General features: G+C 33.1%; 2 protein-coding genes across 2 annotated transcripts; one reads left to right on the plus strand and one right to left on the minus strand.

Annotated features, from left to right (window-relative positions):
- Positions 1-7,157: 7,157 nt before the first annotated feature.
- On the plus strand, positions 7,158-10,304 carry LOC142521314 (uncharacterized). The gene is made up of 6 exons (XM_075624533.1): positions 7,158-8,232; positions 8,406-8,470; positions 8,674-9,221; positions 9,313-9,418; positions 9,509-9,856; positions 10,206-10,304. The coding sequence occupies exons 1-6, from the start codon at positions 7,158-7,160 to the stop codon at positions 10,302-10,304; spliced, it is 2,241 nt and encodes a 746-aa protein (XP_075480648.1).
- Positions 10,305-11,678: 1,374 nt separating this feature from the next.
- Positions 11,679-13,084, minus strand: LOC142521068 (epi-neemfruitin B 7-O-acetyltransferse L7AT-like). Its single transcript, XM_075624255.1, has one exon. It carries the CDS (start codon positions 13,082-13,084, stop codon positions 11,756-11,758), a length of 1,329 nt encoding a protein of 442 aa, XP_075480370.1. The 3' UTR covers positions 11,679-11,755.
- Between the last annotated feature and the right edge of the window lie 9,595 nt (positions 13,085-22,679).

Below are 22,679 nucleotides of genomic sequence, written 5' to 3' on the forward strand. Positions count from 1 at the left end.
TTTGTATTAGCTTCCGCATTTCGCATTTTTCTTTGTAAGAATAGCTTCCGCGTTATTCGCATATATAAAGACAACGTTATTTTATGAATTAGAATGATTTTGGCAATTTGCTACGAGTCTTATTTTTTCAATGAAATTGCTGAAAAATGCTCGATGTCATCTACGTCTTGGTCTCGGGGCGTGACATCGTCATCTGCCAAAACAAGCAACACGGTAGGGGCCGAGCAAAACGAAACAAAGTTTTGGATCACTTTGAAATTGAAAAAAAAAATTGTAACGAACCACTATTTTGTCATGTGCAGAAATTGCAAAAATAGTTATTTTTACAAAACGAATAGTGGTGTCGTTGGTACCAAAACTTTGGAAAAATATTTGGTCAAGTTACATAAATTTGATCCTGCTAGCTAAAATTCACTCGACGGAGAATCAACCAAAAAACAAATTAATCATTTAACTACTAAAATTTTTACAATGACAAAAGAAATTTCTTGAAAAGATGTTATTAAATTTGTTACAAAATGTTGTCAACCATTTTTAATAGATGAAAAAGAAGGCTTTATTGAACTTACTAATGCTATTCAACCTAGTTTTCACAATATTTCTAGGCACACACTTAAGAAATATTATTTTGACATGTAAAAGAAATACAAAGAGTCATTAATTTTTAATTTTCAAGTATGACTTGTAGAATTAGTTTGACAACTGATATTTGGACTAATATAAAATCGAAATCTTATATTGTTGTTACATCTCATTAGATTGATGAAACTTGAACTATGCAAAAAAAACTTTAAATAAATTAGAATTGTCACACACCTGATATACTACAGCTAGATATGTTTTAAATATTTTTACTTTTTATGACATAAAAATAAAAATAATGTAGATCATGTGAATGTCAATAATATTGTGATTAAATACCTTAAAGATTTATTATACTAATTTTAGAAGATAATTTGCTTCATGTTAGATGTGCATGTCATATTATCAATTTATGTGTTAAATATACATTTGATAAACACATGACTACTACGATAGAAAATTCAAAGTATGTGTGCAATTACTACGTGAAAAATATACGGCTGTGATTGGAAAGCTCTAGTCATTACTAATGGAATTAGATAAAAGAAAATTCATCTTCTTGTTGAAACTCGATGAAATTATTTGTATCGCTTGCTTAGTACTTTGTTATGTTTTGAAGATTTACTTACACCATAGTATAACAATGTTACGACAAAAAATTTAATATTTACTGAGTCTGATTGACATATTTTGAGTAACTATGTTTCTTTGTTGGAAATTTTAAAGAGGAAACCGAAAAATTTTCTAGCATTAACTATTTTACTGCAAACATGTTTCTACACTTCTTTTCTATATGTTTTTTGAGTTTATCGAATATTGAACCGATGTTATGAGTGATTTTGGATCGAGTATGGAAGATAAATTTTAAAAATATCGGGGAACTTAGAAATATTTTTTGAATATTATATTCTAACTTTTTAAAGAAGAATGTAAACAATTAAAAGAAATCAATCATGCATTCTCCAAAAATTGTTCGATATGTACTCTAACAAACATGGTGAAGTTAGTGACCACCGGGAGCAGGAGGAAGAAGCAAAAAAATAGTAGCAACCAAATTCTTTCAAAGTTTGAAACGTCAAAAGTCGAAATGAAAATCAGTTACAAAAATTAAGTCCAATGATATATATATATATATATATATATATATATATATTTAAGCCAATATTTTCAGATTTCAGAAAATTTCGATGGAAAAAAATCAGATCGTCTGAGTTATAGATGTATTTGCAAGCTCAAGTTCCGAGGAAGATTCGAAATATTCTTTAAAAATTTTATAAACAAATTAATATATAATTTTTTAAATATTTTTCGTTATTTTTATTAGTTATATTTCGATCCATTCAACCAAGATAAAAATGTTAATTTAATGACAAAAGATTATTATCTTTATTTAAGTATTATCACAAATGATATAAACATTTTTATATAATAATTTTTATAATAATATTTAAAATCTAAATATATTTATTATATTGTATAGATAATAAAAAATATTTATTCATATACTAATGATTAGTAATTTTAATGTGAAAAACTAATATAATAATAAATGTGCAGTGGGGTTAACCCATCCATTCACTAGTAGAAAAATCGGATTTTACTTCGACAGGCGTTACTTCGCCAATAATAAATTACGAAGTAATACATTACCAATAACTTCAGTAATATCACAAGAGAAGTAAAATAATATATTTTATTTCGGGTGTTTAAAAACACAGGCTTCACTGTATTTTTTTATTATATTTTACTTCGGCATATCAATGTTGAGGAAGTAAAAAATAAGGAAAATAAGTTCATACTGAAGTAAAAAGATGAACCGATAAGTTTAATTAATTTAATAACGATTATATCATATATCCTTCAGACGAGCTCATTTCAATCGATCCACATTTTCCTTCAAAATTAACCATAATTTCAGTCTTCTTCGCTTCGAACCGCGCCGCGCCGTCGTCATTCCACGCACCGCCGCCGCTGTTCCACCACCGAGAGAGAAGAAGGCAGGGACGAACAACACCACCACTACCACCACCGTTCCAAGCACCGAGAGGGAAGCTGCGACTGGAGATACACCACGTTCGCTTCGAACCACCAACACCACCGTCATTCCACTCACCGAGAGGAAAGCAAAACACCACCACCACCACCACCACCGTTCAAAGCACTGAGACGGAAGAAGCGACTGAGATACACAACTGCCGTCCCCATGCCTTTGTCTCTTCTCCATTTTGACTGGAGCGATATTGCTTTACCTGTGTTAGTCGTCACCAGTTTCCCGAGGTATGGTATTGATTGGAACGATAATTGGTTAATTTCTTGTTGTCGCCTTGGTTGTCCGTCTCTGGGTTCCTAATTTTCGGCACATGTGAGAATAATTCAAATCAAAATTAATTAGGAACAATGTTGCTTTATTTTCATCAATAGGTAGTCTTCTTTCGTTTTTTTTTTTGCGTTCAAGAAATTAAATTGAAAATGACATTATTAAATGTAATATTTTCAGGTTTAGATCAAATTTATTGTTATATATTTCTGGTATTTTGCTGTATTGAAATGGATAAATCTTGGATTCACTCGGATAGAAGGTCAAAACAGTACGAGGAGGGTGTGGAACTATTTATCAGAGGTTGTTTAGAGAATTCCCATATTGACCTCAATTTAATTCATTGTCCTTATTGCAAATGTAAAAATCTTAAAAAAAGACCAGCTAAGTCCATTCGAGAACATCTTTATTTCCATGGTTTTAGTCAAAATTATGTGAATTGGATTTGGCACGGTGAGTCTGCTGAAAGTGACAAAGTAAATTGGAGCACCAACAAGGAGCCAATTGGTAACTATCACGGAGACTTTGAAACCACTAATATGTGTGAGGCAGCATGTGATAACTATACAGAAAATCCAGAAGCGTTTATGGAATTTTTGGAGGAAGCAGAGAAACCTTTGTATAATGGATGTAAGCGTTACACAAAGTTGAGTGCAATTGTGAAACTATACATGTGGGGGGCCCTTAGCTCCTAATCGTTATTACAAAGCAATTTGATTAGGGTTAACTAATTACAGCGGAAAACGAGTTTAAATTTTCTTTACAATGAGCCCAAACTATTTCTTCTATAATTTGAATACTAAAAATAGTATTTCATCTCACATCATAAACATGCCCACACATAATCAAAACCAATCATATACAACCAACTCATATCCTCGGGACATGCCCCGGTATATAGATACATATACATATATACTGGGAACAAAATATAAACCTCAACTCAAACTGTGACTCCCTCCAGAAGTACCCTCTCCGGTCTCCTGATATCCTGGAGTACCTGCCATTGCCCACACACAAAGACAACAACAGCCCCCCTTGGGGGTGAGCAAAGCTCCGTATGGAACAACCATCATATATATCACAAGTATCTAAACAATGATATATGGTATGCAATGCATGTATGTCGTGGAGATATCAGATCAAATGCTCATCCACTGAGCACATGTTAGAATCAAACGAATCGCTATCAAATCAATGCTCGAGCTGGCACACCGAGCTCAATAAGGGATACTCGTATGATAGCGTCGACGAAGCGCCATCAAATCCCAAATCTCATATCAATCGTCGGGGCCACAAAATGTCTATGCTTTAAGGGTCATGTAATACCAAACATAGCATTGTGTTCACAAACCCCAGAATCCAATCAAATCATATCAGGGTATCCAAGGATCATAGCTCAACGTGCATGTCATGTATCGATATATGCATCAAACGATGTGTGTTAACAAAATATTTATTTTATACATCGATATCCAAATCACCATGTCATGTATGCCACATAAACTCAACAAATAAGGCATATAGACATGTATTCTCATTCCAATCAATCAAACCAGTCCAACATATATCATACAATACAGATACCTGACGTATGTTACCCGGTCGTAACATACCTCAATTCTTCGTTCCAATTGATGTAGCTTGAAGATATAAGTATAATAATCTATCTACATCAATAACATATTCATTCCAATCAATAACATACTCCAAAATCATTAATATGAGTTTCAAATATCATTTGTGTAACACCTCTGACCAGTTTTAATAAAATAGCAGCGGAATTTAAAATTTTCTTAAAAGAAAGAAGGATTTAAAATACATTTCAATATATAATCAAAAGTATATACATGATCAATGAAATGATACAACATAATACAAAATATCATTTTTGTGATCATGTCCAAAATGCTAGCAAAAATAGCCTTCTTCCTCCCCTCTCTTATGCATATGACTCCAGCCCCAATCAACGTCCCGGCTCGTCGCTCTTATCTGCATCACATGAAATAACTGAAATGAGTATAAAACTCAGCAAGAGGAACTCTTACATAGCAATGGATACATATCATACTCTGTAAAACATGACTTTGAAATCATTAAATACCATCAACTCTGAAACATAAATATCATAGCATGAATAATAATAACGATGGTATTTCTCTTTTCTCTGATGGATTGATATCTAAATAGTATCTCTGTCTCTGTACTTATATCCCATCGATATGAATCGATACTCTATTGGGATATAAGCTTATGGTTGTTGATCAACTAATTGCATGCAATCTCTTAATATCTCTTTATCAATCCAATAAATCAATTTGAACTCTCTCTTTGGCATTACATCAAACACTTTGAAGACTCTTTTCTGTTGTATTCCCTTTGACATAAATGAGACATAAAATGCCTCTAATATACAACAAAGTGTATTAATACATAGCATGAATCAAATGGAAGGGAAGAACATGTTAAAACCATTGAAACACAATACATATATTATCATGTGAGCACAAGGAAATGAATTCCACTTACTGCACTTGAAAACCTTGAATCTAATCCCTTGGTAGAAAACCTACAACAATAAACCATGAATTGCATCATCAACAACTTAATAATCCAACAACAATACCATAAAATCCATAAAACCAACACAACCAACAAACCCAATATTACTCCCCAACACCAAAATCCAAAGAATAACTAACCCAAAAGCTTACCTTAGCTCCTTGAACCCACAAGAACCTTGTTCTCACCACAAATAACCAACAAGAAGCTTGAATCAAAGAAAGGAAAGAAAGAAAATGGAATCCTAGCTTCCTCCTTGCTGAAGAAATCGAGAGTGAGGAGAGAAATGAAGCCAACTCTTGCATTTATAACACTTAAATATCGAAAACACGCTTCTACTGACATGCACCGCGGGTGCGCTAGCTTCATCACCGCGGGTGCGCTGAGTGTACTGGACAACATCCAAAAATCTGAAAACGTCGACCACAGGTGCGCTGAGTTCTTACCGCGGGTGCGCTGAAGGCTCCGCCATGACATCGCAGATGCGGTGTTCTTTCTGCCGCGGGTGTGGTCACCCCACTGTCCAAATACCGCGGGTGCGGTGGCTATCTGACCGCGGGTGCACTGTCACCTGAAGCCAACAATAAACTCTATGCAACAAAAATCGAATCACAACGTCGCTTCTCCTCATAATTCGGCAACACTCTCAACATGAAAGTTGCAACTCTAAATCATATCTAACCATACCATTTGGCCTCATACCAATGGGCTCAACATACGAATTACCATGAATTAAACCGCAACGATGCTACAACATAACTACACATCACTTATAACCAACAATACTATAAACCATAATGCACAACTCTTAACATCAGAACTATACTTAAACTTAACCAAATATCAATAATCATACGAAATCTTAAACTGTACCGTTCACCAGGCTTGGCTACTACAATTTGAAACCTCAAAAATTCATATCAAATCAAAATCATATCATAATTCAATTCCGACTTCAAAACTTAGTTTTTTTTTTTCGATTATTCTACCGCATATATTTATCAGAATTAATAATAACTGACAAATAATTATACAATCTCAACCCTACGATTAAAATTCCCTAATTATAATAAATTAGGAATAATTCAAAATAACATCACTATAATCATCTCTTCTTCGTTAAAATCATACATTATTCAACAATCTTCAATTTCTGTATGATTTAACAATTTATCGGATTTATTCCAAAAATCGACGAATTTCAAACATCACCAAAACTATAAAATTTATACCTCAAATCGAAGACCTCGTGTCAATGATCTCAAAACTGAAGTCGGTTCGTCGATTGGATAAACCGATAAGTCGCACGATCGAAAAGAAAAAACTGAAACTCTATTTCCCCCTCTCACTTTCACGTCTCTGTTCTGAGGCTATGTTGGTGGAATTGTGAATTGTGGAATTTTCAATTCCACCGCCTCACATTTACGTTTTCTTTTTTTTTTTATTTTTTTTAATATTATATTATTTAAAATTTTAATGCCGATATATCCCTTTGGACAAGTCAAACGATTTCTGTATCTTTGAGTTTTCTACGTTATATCCAAATCTCAAATCGTCTGGACTTCATATGACCAAGATATGTCATATTTTATTCTTTAAAATTAATTCATTATTTTTCAACTTATTTACGAAAATGCCATCAATGCTATTTTATATTCGGGGTCTCACAATACAACACCAAAGCAAAGCATGGGGGATGAGTGACGCTCTATTTTCCGATCTACTAATAGATTTTGGGGATATGCTACCAGATAATCACAACCTGCCAACCAAAATGTATGATGTAAAAAAGACATTGAGTTGTTTGGCGTTGAGTCATGAAAAGATTCATGCTTGTTCCAATGATTGCATTCTTTATAGGAAGCAATATAAAGACTGCGTAAACTGCACTAAATGTGGCTTGTCACGGTGGAAGCTAACCAAGAAGAACGTTGAGAAGAAATGTGTTCCTGCAAAGGTGTTGTGGTATTTCCCTCCCATACCAAGATTTAAGCGCATATTTAAATCTCTACATACCTCCAAAAATTTAACATGGCATGGAGAAACCACAGGAGTTCCCGGTCAGTTACGTCATCCAGCTGATTCACCATCTCGGAAGTTGGTGGATCATATGTGGCCCGACTTTGATAGTGAACCAAGAAATCTTCGCCTGGCACTTGCAGCTGATGGCATTAATCCTTATAGCAACCTTAGTAGTCGGTACAGTTGCTGGCCAATTATGTTGGTCACCTATAATATGCCTCCAAACATGTGTATGAAGAGAAAATTCATCATGCTAACTATGCTCATTTCAGGGCCTAAACAGCCGGGAAATGATATAGATGTCTATCTTGATGTGTTAGTTGAAGATTTGCAACGATTGTGGGATGGAGTTGATGGTGTCTATGATGCTTATCGAAGACAATTTTTCACTCTTAAAGCAATCTTATTATGGACCATCAATGACTTTCCAGCCTATGGTAACCTTAGTGGATGTAATACACATGGTTATTATGCATGCCCAGTATGCAAAGAAGATACTTGTGCAAAGCATTTGGAAAATGGGAAGAAAATGTCATTTGTTGGTCATAGACGATTCCTACCACGATTTCATCCATATCGGAGGCAAATGAAAGAGTTCGATGGTATGGAAGAACATGGAGAATCATCTACACCATTATCTGAGGTTGCTTTGTTTGACAAGCTTTCTGACATAAGGTGTGTTTTCGGAAAGAAGATTAGTGTGAAAGATAAAAAGAGAAAGAATGAAAAGGACAATAATTTGGAAGATAGTAAAGAAGAAAAAGATTTTGGATCAACAGATTTCAGAAAATGTTGGAAGAAGAAATCAATTTTTTTCATCTTCCTTATTGGAAACACCTGCATGTTAGGCATTGTCTCGATATGATGCATATAGAGAAAAATGTCTTCGAATCTCTCATTAATACTTTGATGAATGTTAAAGGAAAAACCAAGGACAATGTGGCAGCTAGGTTGGACATGGTTCAAATGGGAGTTAGGCCTGAATTGGTACCTAAAAATTTGGTGAAAAGAGAACATATCTTCCTCCTGCTGCATGCTCATTCACAAAAAAAGAAAAGTTACAAGTTTGTCAGTCGATAATGGATATAAAAGTCCCAGAAGGTTTCTCATCGAACCTGAAAAATCTTGTGTCCTTGTCTGAGTTGAAATTGATTGGCTTGAAATCTCATGATTGTCATGTTCTAATGCAGCATTTCCTCCCAATACTCATACGTGATGCGTTACCAAAACATCTTAGATATGCCATCATAAGATTATGCTTCTTCTTCAAAGATATTTGTTGCAAGGTGATAGATGTAGCCAAGTTAGATAAGCTGCAATCTGACTTGGTTGTTACACTCTGCTTATTGGAGCAGTATTTACTGCCTTCTTTCTTCGATGTCATGCTTCACTTAACAGTTCATCTTGTTCGAGAAGTTCGATTATGTGGACCAGTGTACTTCCGGTGGATGTACCCGTTCGAAAGATCCATGAAGGTGCTTAAGAGTTATGTAGGCAGTCGAAAACATCCTGAATGTTGCATTGTTCAGAGATATTCAGCCGAAGAAGCTATTGAGTTTTGTTCGGAATACCTAAATGACCTTGATCCTATTGGGGTCCCTCAATCAAATCGCGATCCCAAATCAAACATTCATGGCTTCTTAGCATGCAAAACACCAATTATAGTGCCACAAGTTGACCTTCAACAAGCACATTTGACTGTGCTGGAAAATACAGAAGAAGTATCTCCCTACATTATGTAAGTGTATTGCATTAATCTATAATTCTGCACCCATGTGATTGTCAATATTTAATATCCAACACAAATTGCTATATAAATATTTCCACAGTGAACATAAATATATCCTGAAGTCAATGTTTCCGAAAAAAGAGAAAGATGAAAGGTGGATACAAGATGCTCACAATAAGAAGTTCATTGACTGGTTTCGTGCAAAGGTTAGGTGGATAAATCTGCTTTATGCATTTTGCGGTGAACAGTTTGTAGCTAGTATTTTAATCACCCTATTCTAATTGTATAAATGTCAGGTGGATGCTGAAATAGATAGCTGCAATGGTGGAACGACATCAACATTGACATGGCTGGCTCATGGTCCACGTGGGCAAGTCATTAAGTATAGTAGTTACGTGATAAATGGCAATTTATACCAAACAAAGGCACGAGATGATGAGAGAGTTTGCCAAAACAGTGGGGTTTCTCTAGTTGCTAGCACCATGCTTGTCTGTAGTGCCAAAGATAAGAATCTCTTGATGACTGATGTGACTTTCTATAGAGTGATTGAAGAAATATGGGAGTTGGACTATCATCAATTTCAAGTTCCTCTTTTCAAGTGTGCGTGGGTTGCAATCAACAATGATGAATGTGGATTCACCTTGGTCAATAGAACAAAATAGGGCACAAGAATGAATCATTTGTCCTTACAAGTCAAGTCAATCAAGTCTTTTATATTGATGACCCATTACAAAAAGGGTGGTCAATTGTACTCCCTGTGCCAAATCGATGTTACGAGGGAGATGATGATGGTTGGACTAGTATTCCCGATTCTCGACCAATTGATGATGTTGATACTCATTGTATTCCGGCTCATGAAAGTTACTTTAGATCAGAAACTGAGGGTGGCTGGGAAACGAACAAGAAAAAATGATGTTTTTCACTTTTATGTCATGTTTTTTGTTATGCTATAAACATAACCTCATTGCTATTATTTTCTTTTTTAAATTTCAGTTTGCAGGATGCATCAAGAACCAATTTTACAACCAATCTCAATATGATGAGGTCAGAAGTGAATGGAGTGAATTTGTCTACTGCTATGTAGGTGCTTAAATGGATGGTGTATGTTGGGATAAATATTTTGTTTGTCATTGTGGATTTTTGGATATACTTTTGATTTTGTGGATATATTTTTGGGTTATTTGTGGATTGATGAATATGTAATTGTGGATTCGTCGATATTCATCATTTTTAGATGGATAATTTATGAATTTAATTATATTAGTGTATTAAGTCATATATTGCGAAGTCTTTTTTTAACAATTACTTCATCAAAATAAAAATAATGAAGTGTAACAGATAAATTACTTCGTTGTTATTTGCAAATTGTGAAGTAACATAATATTAAATACTTCGTCAATAAGAAATCAGACGAAGTGACAGAATTAATTTACTTCACCATTGTTCTGTATAAACGAAGTTGTTTTGCGCAATTACTTCACCAAAATACAAATTATTGAAGTCTTTCGATCCACTTACTTCGTCACTAAATGTAAATTGTGAAGTTGTTTGCGTCTATTACTTCACCAAAATACATAACTACGAAGTCTTTCAGATGAATTACTTCGTCATTCAATGTAAATTGAGAAGTAAAATATTATAAACTACTTCGCTAAATAATAATTAAGACGAAGTTATATATATTCTATTACTTCACTATTTACAAAAATCGATGAAGTAAAATACATTTCTTACTTCGGCACCGATCCAATTCTGGACCGGTTTTCCTTCAAAAACCGGCCAAAGACTTCAGTAATTTCAATCATATAACTTCGGTTATTATGCGAAGTAAAAGGTACATCTATTACTTCACGTCCATATACTTCGGCAATTAACTACCATATTACTTCATTGAATACGCGAAGTAAAAAGCGATTATTCTACTAGTGACTAACCGCAATTAAAGCCACAAATATAATATAAAATATATATTTATTCTTATGTCATAGCTAAAATTGAACTTTTATTTTTATATCTATATATATAGGTGTAGGTTTGCATAAAATGTAGAATAAAAAGGCAACATCTTTAGAAAAATAATAATAATAATGAGTAGATCTCTTTTGAGATGGTCTCACGAATCTTTATCTGTGAGACGGGTTGTTCCCAATAAAAAGTAATATTTTTAACATAAAAAGTAATATTTTTTTATTGATGATCCAAATAAGATATATGTCTCACAAAATACGACACGTGAGACCATCTCACACAAGTTTTTGCCATAATAAAATAATAATAGATAGAGTAGCAGTCTCACGAATATTTATTCATAAAACGAGTCAATCATATCCATATTTACAATATAAAGTAATGCTTCTGACATAAAAATTAATATTTTTCATAGGTAACTCAAATAGAATATACGTCTCACAAAATTGATCCATGAGACCGTGAGTTTTTGTGTAATAGATAAATGACTCGTTAACACATGCAAATACGAAACATGATCAAACAAATTATGGAAAAGAAAACAAATTCAAGAAACCAAAACTTCGAAGTTCATCTCATATATTCTTACCAAATTGCAAAGGACTAGGATTAACAAGGACATCATTCTGAATATCCTCGTTTTCCTCGAATGCAGCCACATATTTTTCATCGAGAATCAGCCATGCTTCAACCCCATCATCAAATCTTGTATCCATTAATGTCACACTATTAACCATCATCGATGGTGAATTCCCACTGACAAAACTTGATATCCAAATAGGCTTCCCCCAACCAAAGTCAACACCATACAAACCAAACTTACACCAACTGCTAAAAGCCAAGCAATTAGCTCCCTCCGGCAGCCCTTTTCTTGTCTCTTCAAGATTCTCATAAAATCCATTATTTTGGAGAACTTTTATGAACCCGTTGTCGATTTTCCTCACCGCCCTTCTCACTTCACTTGCCAAATCTTTCAAATTTGTGTCGGCTGGGCTGTTGCATTGAGCTGCTGTCAGCCATAAGAAGTTGCCGAAACTCTCGTCCGGTAGAGCCGGATCAGCCCTTCTTCTCAAGTTTACCGGATGCGTGAGTATAAAGGGCTTCTCGAGATCAGATTTATCAGCAAACACTTTCATGTAACATTTCCAAATGAAAGCGGATACGACCTCAATGCTCGTAGGGGATGATGCATCGGAACTTGCTGATCTTGCCTTAAGCTTGGCTATAACCGAGGCGTCGAATAAATATCTCCTTGTGACATATTTCCCTAACCTTAAAAACTTGAAAAAGTCGTGACAAAACAGCTTTGATTCCTTTTCCATCGTATCTATGGATGGAAAAAGATCCCGTCCGATAAATTTAGGGCATATTTCTTCACCGGTGGAACGAGCAGCAGCAGCCCAACCTCGAAAAAAAGCAGAGACAGTCATCCCATCCGCTACATTGTGTGCAACTACTATACTTATAGCCATTCCATCACATTCAAAACAGTTCATTTGGATCCCAGAGACATGATCCCCCGGCTTTGCCGTATCGAAATTAAATTCAATAGGAAGAAACTTAGTGATCACCAGCAAATCGGGCCGGCTTAGAAAATCTTGAAGATTCCCTCTAACTTTGGCTACAAAAAAGGGAATCCCTTCGTCGTTGCAACAAACAGAAAGATCATCGTTGATTATCCCAGCGAACGGGTAAAAGCTAGTCAAGTTTAAAGAGAGGGATTCCTTTAGGATATGGATTTTTTGGGAAGAATCTGAATCTGATTCAGGAAGAAAATAAAGGACTGCAGGGAAGAAAGTCGGGGGAATGATCTGATCTAAGAGGGAAAATTTGTAAATTTTGAGTTGATGAGGTGTGGGAGAAGAGGGCTTCACTTTTTCTCTTGAAATTATTTCTACTTCCATTGCTGTGTGTATTTTAATATGTAAAAACTTAGATCATATATATATATATATACACACACACACACACATATGCATTCTTGTGTTTCTTGTTTAAGCAGAAAGAAAACGGATGAAACTACAAAATTCTAAGCATCCACCGAACTTTAAAATCTCTGAAGTTTACTAGAGAAATGTGGGAAAATATTTTTTTTTCAAAATTTAATGGCAAAAAATTGTGTGACACGGTCTCACGAGTCGTATTTTGTGATACGAATATCTTATTTGGGTTGTCTATGAAAAGGTATTATTTTTTATGCTAAGAGTACTACTTTTTATAGTGAATATCGGTAGGGTTGACCCATATCACAGATAAAGATTCGTGAGATCGTCTCACAAGAGACCTACTCAAATTTAATAGACCAAATTATATTTTGAGCAAGTTTCTTGCATATGGTCTTCTGAACATATATATGTGAAACGAGTCGACTCAATCTATATATTTGAAAAATAATATTATTCACATAAAATAGTAATTTTTCATGAGTTGGATCAGATCGAAAAAATATATCATAAAATTGAATTACGAGACTGATTTGTTTTTATATTATTTTTTAATTTGAGAAAAAGTTTGTTACAATATACATATTAAAATTATTGCAGTTGAATGGGTAACCATTGTGAACCATTCTATGACAAGTGTTGACTGTTTGTACATTGTCTTGGAATCTTCCAACCTTCTCTCCCTTCCGTGAGCTTTTTGTTGTTTATGTAACGACGGCATATTATAATAAAAATATTTTAATTTTATATTACAAACATCATCTTGCCTAACATTCGGATCCGAATTAGTTTGTCGAGGTTCGAAAATTTTAAATTTATGATTTATTGATTGAACCTCTAGGTGGAAGTTCCTATGTTTTTCCCCCCTATAAATAAGAGATTTTCCATGATATCTGGTGAAATTCTTATGAGAGCTCGGGTCATGGATGATCTGAGATATTAAATTGATAGATTAAATCAGAGGAAATTTGCAGGAAGAGTTTGTCAGAAACCGGGCGGGTGAATGCCTGGGATATTTTCTCCCTGAGTTATCAGAAGCCCAGGCTTTCATACAAGCTCTCGGGAGGCATTCTACCGAACTACTTCGATAATAGTACCGCACTCGAGTACGAGAGTAGGTGATATCTTACCTCGAAAAGTGTGTCTGACAGAATAATATTGATTGACATGGTGGAAAGTAGGGCGGCATGACAGGAAGTCAACATCAAAGGCTATAAGTGGTAAGTGTGTACTGAAAAAAATTCACTCAACACCTTCCTCCCTATAAATAACAGGTTCTTTTTGCATTCACACACATATATTCACACATATATTTATATCAGTAGCATTTATTTATCTCTCAAGCTACACTGGTTATCTCTTTATCTTCACATATTGACTTAAGCATCGGAGTAGCTACGGCCTGGACACCCCTCCGGCGCCCATTCACGAATTCATTTCCTTGTTTGCAGGTTACGGTTGAAGCCATAATCACCAAGTTGTATCCCTTGCTCATTTTCCTAAACAAAAACTTTAATCCGATTCGGTAGATTTTCCTGACTCCGCTTACCAAATTCACTCGGATCACATCAATATCGATTTGCATTGATGCATTAGATTGATCTAAACAATGTTTAATACATTAGAGTACTTCTTGTTTAATTTCTAACATTGATGCAGCCAAATAAATAACATTACACGAATTGAGAAGAAGAAGAGGCTATGTCGAATTCGAATGCGCAAATCCACGTGTGCAGCTGACGTTTCAACAAATATAAATAGCTAACTTTGAGGATTGTTACTTGCATAAAAGAAAAAAACATCGTTAAGAATGTCAAGATAGTTAATTTATTGGTATTTTTTGTTGGGTCTCATGAATCTTTATCTGTGAGACGGGTCAATCCTACCGATATTCACAATAAAAAGTAATACTTTTAGCATAAAAAGTAATATTTTTTCAGTGGATGAACCAAATAAGAGATCTGTCTCACAAAATACAACCCGTGAGACCGTCACACTCAAGTTTTTGAGTTTTTTGTTTGGTAGTTGTCACATCAACTCTATCAATTGTCCTTAGGAAATATATAAAATGCAATCAACCATGTATTTATACCATTGTTCGGGTGTGGTTAATAACGTATAACTCATCGAGTGCTTGTGATTCGCGTCAAATTTAAATCTCTCCAACATTTAATTTTCATTATCTAAGAGGAATCAATGTGGCTTCAAGATAAATTTTAGCTCAACACGAATTAAAAAATAATAATCAATGGGCCTGACTAGATTATAGTGGAAGTAAATATACTTTAGCTTTTCAATTTTCTTGTTAATATGATTTCAAAAAAAAATCTTGTTAATGTATGAAATTAAAATAAAAATTAGAAAAAGTATATCAAAAACATGAGTATGTCTCATATGAGATGATCTTACAGATATAGATATGTGAAACGACGAGGTCCATTCTTGACGTAACAAAAATAATAAGAGTTTATAATTAATAGAAATGTAATTATAATTAATTAATGATTATTAATTATAAATAGTGAAAATATTTATAATATAATAATAACGCTAATAATCAAGTACTTTTAATAATGAAATATTTTTGTTGCTAAAAAGAAATATTATTAGCAGTAGTTCTAAAAAGCGGTAGGCGGGGCCTAGGCGGTTGCCTAGACGGTTTTTTTTAAAGCTTAAATTCATTAAGCGGTTCATGAGTATTATGTTTGTATATGAAATATATATTATTATAAAATTTAAAATTGTAATAATAAATATATATATTAATAAATTTTTATATATGAATCATCCACAGTCAGTTTACTACTTTACTACAACCGTTGTACAATGAAAATTAAATTTGTTCAACATTTTTTTCAACATAATATATTGATATTAAACTCAAACATCTAACTCTTCTAGTTCATCTTCATATTTTTCAATACTTCTTCTGTATCGGATTCAAACTCAAAATCCATGGCTTCTTCCTACTCTTCATCCGATACAAATTCTTCTTCGTGAAGTTCCCTTATATCTTCAACATTTGTCTCAACATCTTCATCTCCACCATCAACAATCCATCCTTGTGCCATAGTTGATTCTTCATAATTTGTTTTTTTTAAAGTGTAAACCGCCTAAGCGGATTTTTAATTGTAAAATCGTCTAGGCGGCTTTCGCGCCAAGCGCGCCCGGACCGCCTAGGCGGCCGATTAATATTGTGGCGCCTATAAGTTTCGACTAGCCTAAAATCGGGGCGGTTTTGGACCGCCCAGCGCCTAGGCGCCGCCTAGACGGTCATAGGCGGAGATTTTTAGAACACTGATTATTAGCAGTACTTATAATTACATTAATATAATAAAATTTATATTAAAAATAAAAATATTATAAGCTATTAATAAATATATATTATGTTATACATTGATATATTTGAGATATTATAAAATACATAATGATAATTTGGTTTTTAACAAATATTCAAATAAGACTTTAAAAAATAAGATGGGAGCAAACAACTTTTTTTAAAACAACTTATAAATTGTCAAACACTTTATTTTGACAGCTTATAAACAGTTTTTTTAAAAAAATTTACTAAACAAAATTTCAGAACGTATAAGTTCTATTAAACACACTCTAAAACTCACGGACTAGATACAAATATATTATCGATATTACAATTATTATTATGCCTATATAAAAATTAATATTATTTTTTTATAAATATCGGTTAACCGATTTATTAAAATAAAATATAGAAACCGAACCGATTTAACTGCTTTAACCTATATTTTGAAAATCAAAATCGAAATGTTGGATAAATCTTTATTCGAATTCGATTAATTACTTAAAAAAGATGTTGAAAATTACTATAAAAAGAAGGAAAAGAAAATTATCGAAGATCCCCAAGAAAAACGAAGGTTTACATTATCCGACTTTGACGATACTCTAGTACACAAAAAAGTTCTATTTTTTAATTTAGTCTTCAATCCATCAATTTTCATAAACAAACAACTCAATTCACTTGCACCTCCACACAAGATAAAACAACTATATAGCCAAACAAATTATACACACAAAATGTCTTTAACCAAGTCGAGAAATAAACGCTTAAACTAGGCAAAAATTTGTGTGAGACGGTTTCACGGGTCGTATTTTGTGAGACAGATCTATTATTTGGGTCATCCATGAAAATGTATTACTTTTTATGCTAAAAGTATTACTTTTTATTGTGAATATCGGTAGGGATTGACTCATCTCACAGATAAAGATTCGTGAGACCGTATCACAAGAGACCTACTCCTTAAACTATAATTAAATATCATTTTTGGTATGTTATCTTTGTTATTTTTACAATATTAGTCATTTTCTGACTTGGCGCCAATGTGGTGTCTACGTGGCTCCGACATGGCGTTGAGATGTAAGTGTTGCATCAGTACTTCCTATTTAAAATTACTAAAATCGTCAAAAATTGAAAGAAACAGAATTAAAATTGAAATTGGACGACATAGAGGACCAAAATCGTAAAATTTCTCGGTTAATATTTTAAGTGGTTTCTAAAAAAGATATATGTGTTGATGACGACATAAATTACTTTTATCCCGTGGTTGACTCACATTTACTCGATTAAGTTATTTTTTGAAGATGGGCACATGATCGATTATCTATCAGTTAAAATTATCTATTTTAGGGAAGTTTTACAAAATTTGATCTTCTATATATGTAATTTAGTTGTAGTGGAATAATTGAACATGGTGATTCCTTGTATGATGAACTTTGTCTCTTACACGACCATGGAATCTTCAAACTAAAGCAAGGCATCTATCTCTTGTTGTTTATTATGTAAACGACACCTGATCAAAGTTTATATATATTTCATTCGTGATTATGTTATCGGTCAACTCGCTGTTCTAGCTCACTAAATTTCAATTTTTTTTATTTTTGGTCTTATTTCATAGGAAAATGATGATATAAGATCGGAATATGATAACATAACGCCAGACATTGCTGACATGTTTGATGTCACATTAACATTATCAGAATCAAAAAATGAAAAATGTATAAGTTATAAAAAATGTTTTTTTTTTTCCTTTTTTTTATTCTAAATTTAAAAACATTATTATTATTGTTTTCTTACGAAATATAAATATACCCAATTTGTGATTTTTTTTTATTATCACCACGCTCTCCATTTATTTCCAGACACTAATTTAGTTAAAACGTATTTCGAAGATTGCTTACAAAGTGAATAATACAATGAACGCAATTACTTGTTTCGAAACACTCTAAAATTACGTTTGGATTTTTTTAAAAAAAAATTATTGAGAAAATAAGATGATAATGAGCTATTTTATCATTAGAGCATAAGTTACAGCCGTTAGGCAAAACACAGTTTTATTTCTATATATTTGTGACAGCGCAAAGTACACCAACATGGGTTCTAATGGATCGAACTGTTGGGCTCATGAGTTCGAAGAGGTGCATGTATAACTTATGGTGCTTTCTAATATCACTTCGAGATCAGTCTAACATTTTCCCTACCGTCAGTCTTGTCCCCAGCAGAAACATTGTTAGCCGTTAAGATTTGATGTCACTCTTTTACAGTCCACCTAGTCAGCCAGATCAACTGGCCCAACGTCAACAGTTTGACACACGATAATTTTCCAGAGATCGCTCATTTAATGCTACTCTCACGCATCTACACTTAACTGAAAATATTATTTTAAAATATACTTGTTTTCAATCCGAATCAAAACCAATTTATACATTATTTAATATTTTTTTAAAAAAAATAACTCGATCAGATGGAGATTAAGCCTAAGGCCCAAATAACCAAATATTGTCAGTAAATCACGTCTTGATCAAGCCGAAAATAGAGATGGCAATAGGAAGAACATGGGTCGGGTCCATTAGGGTTTGAGGACCGATCCATTAAAATTTTAAAATGTAAATTCATACCCAACAAATCTTATACCCGAAGTTTAATCAGTTAGACTTTTCAGACAATTATAATTTACACGAAAATTCTTTTGAGACGGTCTCACAGATTAATTTCGTAGGTCGAATTTTTTATTTGGGTCATCCATGAAAAATATTAATTTTTATGCTAAGAGTATTAATTTTTATTATCAATATCGGTAGGGTTGACCCGTCTCACAAATAAAGATTCGTGAGACCGTCTTACAAAAGATCTACTCTTATATTTATATAATAAAAATTAAACAATACAATAAATGTTTGAATTTGAATAATTACCTAAAAATAAGGAATGATATAAAATTTGTCAAATAATATAGCTGTCTATATTACTACAAATTAGAATTAAAAATATATTTATCATTTGTATTATTCCACAAACAACGAAGAACACAATAAAACTAGATTCTAGAAATATAAAAATATAATATAATAATATTTAAAGTATAAACGGGTCAACCCATTATACCCGAACCTATTATCAATCTTAAATTCGAAATCAAAAAAAATATATATATTAATTACAACCTTTCATTAATATTTTTCCCTACATTGTTTCGTCTTTCATATACATTTCCTGACTTAAAATTAGCATGAAAATTAGCTCGGTTCAAGTGAATTAACCGACCAAACCAAATATATTTGAAAATTCGGTTTGGTTAATTCAAATGGTTTTAATTAAAGTTTGGTCCGCAATATTTTCATATTTTGGGTATCGTAAATAAATCGACTTAAGTAAAACATCAAGAAAAATTTAAAGTTTGAATTTGAGATCAAATAATTAAATATTTTATGCTTATATAAGAGCTCGAGCTCTGCTAAAAATGTTAAAAGATGCATGCATCCTTCAGAAAACACAAATAATATATAACCCATTTTATAAAATTAATAATATATCAAAACCTTAGGTTTTTAAAAATCATACATAAAACCTTCTTGCAGAAGGTGCAAATCGCCTTATTTTTAGAAACACGTAGTTTTAAAATACTTTTAATTTTATATAAGGTTTTTATACTTTTTTCGATAGTTTACATGGGTATACTTTGAAAATAAAGTTATCAAAATGGTTCGTAACATAAATTAGAATCGATAAGTGTTGAATTAAGCGTGTATGAGTGAGAGTGATAATGATATTAGTGATCTCCTAAAAAATTCTCGTGCGTCAAACTGCTTATGTGGTTAGGTGGACCGTAAAAGAGTAACGTCAGTTCTTAACGGACAATTCTGTGTCTGCTGGTCCGATTTCTAGAGATATGAGACAGAACTTACAGATAGACAGACATATCCACTGAGTCATGATTCTAACAACCCGACCCACTAGGACATAAGTAGGTGCATTTTGCGCTGCTACGAGTATAAAAAAATAATGTTGCACATTGGCACCAGAGCGAGATCATGAGTTCAAGTATCCAAAAAGCATACTTATATACTTTCCCAGGAGTAACTACCTGGGAAATTCTTGGGCGTCAAGGTTTTGACGTTGTGCTGCTTGATCTGGTTGGTTAGGTGGGCTCGGATTTTAACATGTAATATCATATCTGCTTGAGACATAATCGACGGTAGAGAAATGATAAAACTGATATTTAAGATATATGAGACAGTACCAACAGATAGTCACACACTTCCTCAAACTCATGAGCCTAACAGCGTGATCAGTTAGCGCCCAAATAGGTGCACTTCGAGTTGCCACGGATATAAGAAAATAAAGTTATGTATTGACTAACCACTATAGTTTTTGGTCTAATTATAAGCATTTGACCATGACAAGAGGAAATTATATATTTGGTATTTTAACTCGAACATTTTCTATTTTGCTCATGTTGTAGGAAAATTCATGATTTTAATGAGCTTATTTGCTTCTTTTTTTCAGCTTTAGTATTTATTCACTAAATGTTTATGTAACATGAGACATATCAACAATGTATAGTTCAACGTCAATAATTTTTAGTGTCACATCATCAATTTTTGATGCTACGTAAGCATCAACCATCCAAAAACATAACAAATCCCGAGATCATGAGCAAACAATACCTTACCTACCATATCATGTTCTTTTTACATGAGATTCTATTTCCATTTTTAAAATTTCTGTATTTCTTATAGTGATTTTATAAATTAAGGGAGTTTTGAATAAATTTTATGAAACGTCTCGCCCTTTTTATTGCTTTAAAAGTAATAAAAAAATTTTTATATAACACTCAATTTTCGGCCAATACATAAAGCTCATGAAAATATTTTTATAAAATATTTTACCCTTTAAAATAAAACATCATCCAACTAGCATTTTAAAAATCAAGTGAAATAGTCATAAAAATGAAATCGTCGCATATTTTACCAAACCTAAAAAACAATAATTTGAAAAGAATAGCTCATACTAAACCTCTCAAAAATCTCTCAAATGCATAAATAAATAATCTTAAAAATCTTTAATCATAAAGCATGAGTCAAAAGTCATAATGCGGAAAAAGTAGAAGCGCTGGTCCTCGGGTTGTGTGCGCCTTCAGTCCAGTCAAATCACCCGTCAAGTCCTCCCTCAAACTCACCAGCATCCATCACACCTAGTGAGTCTAAAGACTCAACACACCATCATCTTTATAGCAAGTAATACGTAATACAGTCAACATATAACAGTGAAAAATATTTGTACTTAAAATATCGTTTTCATGAAGATGCATAAACTTCAAACATGAACATTTTCGTGAACCTTTTATGATGCATGAACTTTAAATAGGAACATTTTCATAATGATGCATCAACTTTAAGTATAAACATTTTCATGACATGCATAACATAAACCTTAACATTTCCTTTTTCCTCAACATGGCATAACATAAACATTTTTCATGATCATAAACATTTTTCTTTTCCTTTTCCTTTGTTGAATTCAGATCGTTAATTGTGACTTTCCTCAAACCTCAAAAGTCGATGGATCCATCTACATGTAACCACAGTACTGGACGACGGGGGACACCAGCAACACTCTCACCGGTCAACTGGGCCCTGGCCTATCATGATCGAATAGAAATACGATCGTCGGGGCTCCCTCTGGAGCATTCTCCCATAAATAGGCTCCCTCTGGGGCCTTCTCCCCTCACGATATTCTCATTCTTACCTCAAACCTCATATCCTCATATTCGTAATAATGGAAACACGATCGTCGGGCTCCCACTGGGACCATCACCCTCACGACATCGCCATCATTAACGAATTAGTCACAATCACTTCACTTCCTTCAACATTTACATTCTCACCACTTTATAAAAATCATGCATAACATAATATTTTGTTTTTGAAACCAAGCATGCAACATGTCTTTTAAATGTCTTCCTTAAATCATAAAAATCTCTTAGACATTTAAAAATCATAATTTAATCATGAACATTTCATAAACATTTAAAAATAACCATAATATCATAAAAATAGCATTTAGGGCACTGCCATGACCTTTACTAATTTCTAGGTGTAAAAAGACCGTTTTACCCATAGACTCGACATTTTACGTTTTCGACTTTTATCCTGATTTCATGACTCTAACATGTCCAAAATAATTATTTAAGCCTACATGAATTTTTTCATATTTTATTTAGCTTAAATCGAGGACTTTTAA

This window comes from Primulina tabacum, chromosome 12 (assembly GCF_025594145.1).
Source record: "Primulina tabacum isolate GXHZ01 chromosome 12, ASM2559414v2, whole genome shotgun sequence".
NCBI classification, from domain to species: Eukaryota; Viridiplantae; Streptophyta; class Magnoliopsida; order Lamiales; family Gesneriaceae; genus Primulina; species Primulina tabacum.